The following is a 4,726-nucleotide window of genomic DNA, read 5'->3' as shown; positions in this document are numbered from 1 at the left end:
TATTACATATTACTGCTGTTTGTAAAAGCAATGCTGTAGAATTGGAACAGTGATATATATCTTATTTTAGATATTATGTAAAAGGCTCTGTGTGTATCATACACCCATCCACCCTCCCTCCCTCCGTCTCTCTCTCTCTCTCTCTCTATCTCTCTCCCTCCCTCCCTCCCCCCTCCTCCTCCCTCCCCCATCCCACCCTCAATCCCTGCCCACAGCCTGTAGAGAAGTAGTCAACGTTTTTAGCTCTAGCAACAGGGGCTCAGTCTAAATGGAAGTCAAAGAAGGTTAAATGTCCTGTCAGCAACAAAGTCATTAGAGATGCAGCCACAATCAGAATGGGGAAGTATACTGGCTAGCTGTGTCCTTATACAATTTAGGGAAACTGTGGAAAACCACAAGCAAGATTACCAGGTAGAAAATTTAACCCTGGTCTTTGTGAATGTAAGTCCAATGCCTCAGCTGCTGTGAGGAAGAACAAATATTATGGTTTAATGTCCCATCAACAATGAATACATTAGTGTTGGAACACATCATCAAATTGGAAAGGATGGACAATGGAAACTGGCCATGCTCTTTCGAAAGAACCACCTTGGCATTGGCTTAAGAAAGTTAGGTAAATTGCAGAAAACCTAAACCTACGTTGTTAGATGGGGATTTGAACTGCTGTCATACTGAATAATAGTCCAGTGTCATACCACTGTGCAACCTTGATCAGTCATAATCACTCTACCTGTTTTGTACAACTTTGTGCACAACAATAAGGAGAGGTGGGCTACACAGTGATGCAGCAATTGTCATTGTAGGAAAGCTGGACAAGAGCAGAAATGATTAGCAAGCAAGTTAACACAGCAAACAGAAAATTTATTTAACTTGTATTTCTCCAAGTGAAGGAAGACTCATTACAAATATTGTAGCAAGAAATAAAGCAAGAAATAAAGTCCAGCTATCAGTGTCCAGAAGGAAGAGGCTTGCTGAGCATGAACAGTGGTATTGTAGTTAGGAGGCTCCAAGTACTAGTGGATTGAGTGGCTGCCATTGTGGTGACAGAGGACGCTCATAGTACTGAGCGGGTGCACACCATTGTGGCTGCCGAATCCTGTGTAACTGCTATCGGCGTCAGATGGAAACATGCCATTCTGTTACGAACTTCACGACACCCGTGGTGTGGTATCGATATGTGATACCACACTACCAACTGTCTCAGCAAGAACAATTAGCATTTCCTTTGATGCAAGTGGATATATCAGCATGATTGTACTTGAAGAAGATAAGCCAGTAACTGCTAATTGAACAAAGCTGGATATGCATGGGATTTTATCGCTCTATGACAAAGTATCCACTTTATAGGGTGGCCAAAATATTATTTTTTAAAAGTTCCAAATACATGCTATTCTGAATTCAGCTTAGAGACCACATAAATCCTAATGTGACTTTTTCTTTTTTTGTGTACCCAAAAGGGGGGGGGGGGGGGGATGGATCTCGCCATCTCGTGGAATCTTCACAAGTGAGTATACACTAGTGCGTACATGTTGGTGAATACTTTGAAAAGATGAGAACGTGTTATAAGTTTCCCAGTATTGTAAGTACAACCGTTGTAAATTTCAGGCCCTGCGAAGTTTTCCAGCGGTTGTAGTTTTGAGAGGGCTGATGGAGAAAATGATATAATGCTTCCAAGCGAAGTGGCACAATAGTTAAGAGACTGGTGAAATTGGGTTGTAACCACTGACCAACCATTCTGGTTTATGATTTCTGTGGTTTCTTTAGTTGCTTAAGGCCAGGGTGGCTCTCGTGAAAAGGACATAGCTCCTGTGTTCAACCAGAGCTTGCATCCAGGAATGGCTGATTAAGAAAATTTATCATGATTATGAAGGTGAGCAGATTAGCCCGAGTTTCAATTGGCTGTTAATATACAGGGTGATTCAAAAAGAATACCACAACTTTAGGAATTTAAAACTCTGCAACGACAAAAGGCAGAGCTAAGCACTATCTGTCGGCGAATTAAGGAAGCTATAAAGTTTCATTTAGTTGTACATTTGTTCGCTTGAGGCGCTCTTGACTAGGCGTCAGCGTCAGTTGATGCTAAGATGGCGACCGCTCAACAGAAAGCTTTTTGTGTTATTGAGTATGGCAGAAGTGAAAAGACGACAGTTGTTCAGCGTGCATTTCGAACGAAGTATGGTGTTAACCCTCCTCATAGGTGGTGTATTAAACGTTGGTATAAACAGTTTACAGAGAATGGGTGTTTGTGCAAAGGGAAAAGTTCTGGGCGGCCGAGAACGAGTGATGAAAATGTAGCACGCATCCAGCAAGCATTTGTTCGCAGCCCAGGAAAATCGACTCGCAGAGCTAGCAGAGGATATGGTGTTTCGGCCACCTCTCCCAGCCACCATTGATGATTTGAAATGAGAAATAACAGCAGCTATCCAGACTGTTAGCCTGATATGTTACAGAGAGTGTGGAACGAGTTGGAGTATCGGGTTGATATTGCTCGAGTGTCTGGAGGGGGTCATATTGAACATCTCTGAACTTGTTTTTGAGTGAAAAAAAAACCTTTTTAAATACTCTTTGTAATGATGTATAACAGAAGGTTATATTATGTTTCTTTCATTAAATACACATTTTTAAAGTTGTGGTATTCTTTTTGAATCACCCTGTACTTTACAGAAGTAGCTGCTCCCAATTGATGTATAGTTTGACATGTTCGATAACCCAGAAGGATATTCTTCATAATGGATTTTACAGAATATGTTATGTGAACAAGTGAAAGCTTGAACAGAAAGATCTGTCTCCTTGGGAAAGTAGATTTAAACTTGTACATCACAAGCCATAACATGGCGTGTGACAGACCATGCGCAGCAGCACCAGAATGATTTTTCCTTCACCTTACTCCATTCATGGATGTTACATAGGAAGAACAATTCTCAGAACTGTTTGTACAAGTGTGAATTTGTGTCATTTTACTATTAAGGATGTCATTATGCAGTCAGACAAATATTGTAGTGTTGGATCTCAGAATTTTGCGAATAAGGCTCTAATCAATGCAAAATGTCTTTCTTGGAGCGTTTCTCACAGTAGTTTGGTATTTCGCTACAAAAAAAGAATTAAATGAAGTACACCATGTTGTCCTGTATTCATAATTTATCAAGATATTAGTTGTACATTGGAAGACTATTTCTCTTTATATATCCTTTTGCTTTTTATTATTCTGTTTCCACTTATTCTAGATAGCAAGTAGCGGGTCATAAGTGATTTCTCCTAACCCCAAATGTATGACTATTGCAGTAAATGAAATATTGTAAAATTTATTCTGCTCTCTCACATCACACAATAATTTTAAAATTTTTAAAGTGAAATATATTGTACTTTGGACTTTGCTTCTGAATAATGCATTCTGATTTTAAATTTGCATCATTGTTTATTCCATCCATTATTTTTAAATTTTTATTGAATAAAAATTTAAAAATAATGGAATATTAAGAGTACATCAATTGATAGGCGTGATATGGTATACAATTTATGCAAAATTTTATTAGTTATTGAAATTGAGATACTTTTGAATACATCCAGCATGTTGATTTCAATTACTACATTTGATTACTAATGTTATCCTCTCGTACTTGCTTTGAAAGAAAGTAATAATGTTTTCCACATTGGCGCCATAAGATGACTAACTTGTTCTTGCAATTTTCCCATGTGAACTCAGTCATTAGGAACATTGTGCATTACAAACTTTTTCTGTTATACAAGTCCAAATCCTGATTGCAAGGTAGGTATGAACGGCTATTATGAAACAACTTAAAGCTAATTTTGGTAATGGCAAAAACTGGATTTCATACAAAAAATTACACATTAGGGAAAGTTTAATATTTTGAGTCTCACCTGTCCTAAACTTAGCATGTAATTAACTTTTCTTTAAGTACATAATTTTTGATGAAGTGGTAATTTGCCACCTAAAGTAACACATTCCAGTAGATAACACCGGGGTTGGAAGAATTTTCATCAGATAAAAAGTTATACTACAAGTTCATCGGGTTTTTATTTAGTAAAGACAGCATTTTCTGCTGTATACTGTATGGCACAATTCATCTTACCTCAAATGCAGTTCTTGTTTCCTGGGAGAGGACTGTTGAACAGGACATTAAAACTCTTGTTACAAGACCTTCCCAATATGCTTACTGCACCATAATTGTCCCCATATTCTTTGATGAACATTTTATGCAATGTAACTGTTTCATTTGCTACATACACATCTATATAAATGAATCGTGTCTTATGCCAAAGTGCTGCAGTGTCAGCCATTGTCAAGTATTCATTGGAAGTAGAGGAGAAAAAAGAAAATCACCAAGATCGTTGGTTTACTCCACTGCTGCTTTCACAACTTTATATATGCATACCATACCTATTTACAGCATTAATGAAGTCCAAAGTGTTGCAAATAAAAATTCATTTTATTCACTAGTTATGTCAAAAGTTCATCAAAAATTAAATTATATACAATACTCATTTTTCATAACTGGTTCTGATGCAGGAGACAACATGTACAGTTATTATGAAGATTTTCCTGTAGAGATGATGCACATAAGCTGGTTTTATCTATCTTTTTTGAAGGTAATTTTTAATATTTCTCGTTGCACACCTGTAATCAATCAGAAAATGTATAATTTTTAAAGTTTCTTTATGCTAAGGGTGATGCTGTCATTAAAAGGCAGCTAGTAAAGAAACATTA

The 4,726-nt window shown here is 37.4% G+C and overlaps 1 protein-coding gene across 1 annotated transcript in view; it reads right to left on the bottom strand.

The window, feature by feature from the left end:
- Positions 1–3,553: 3,553 nt before the first annotated feature.
- LOC126100282 (histidine protein methyltransferase 1 homolog) overlaps positions 3,554–4,726 on the bottom strand; it is a 62,813-nt gene continuing 61,640 nt past the window's right edge. Inside the window, exon 5 of the mRNA XM_049910882.1 lies at positions 3,554–4,636. Coding sequence (XP_049766839.1) covers positions 4,590–4,636 — 47 coding nt within the window. The 3' untranslated portion in view covers positions 3,554–4,589. The remainder of the gene's footprint in view (positions 4,637–4,726) is intronic.

The sequence above is a fragment of the Schistocerca cancellata genome, chromosome 9, assembly GCF_023864275.1.
Source record: "Schistocerca cancellata isolate TAMUIC-IGC-003103 chromosome 9, iqSchCanc2.1, whole genome shotgun sequence".
NCBI lineage: Eukaryota > Metazoa > Arthropoda > Insecta > Orthoptera > Acrididae > Schistocerca > Schistocerca cancellata.
This window is presented reverse-complemented; position numbering and strand designations above follow the sequence as displayed.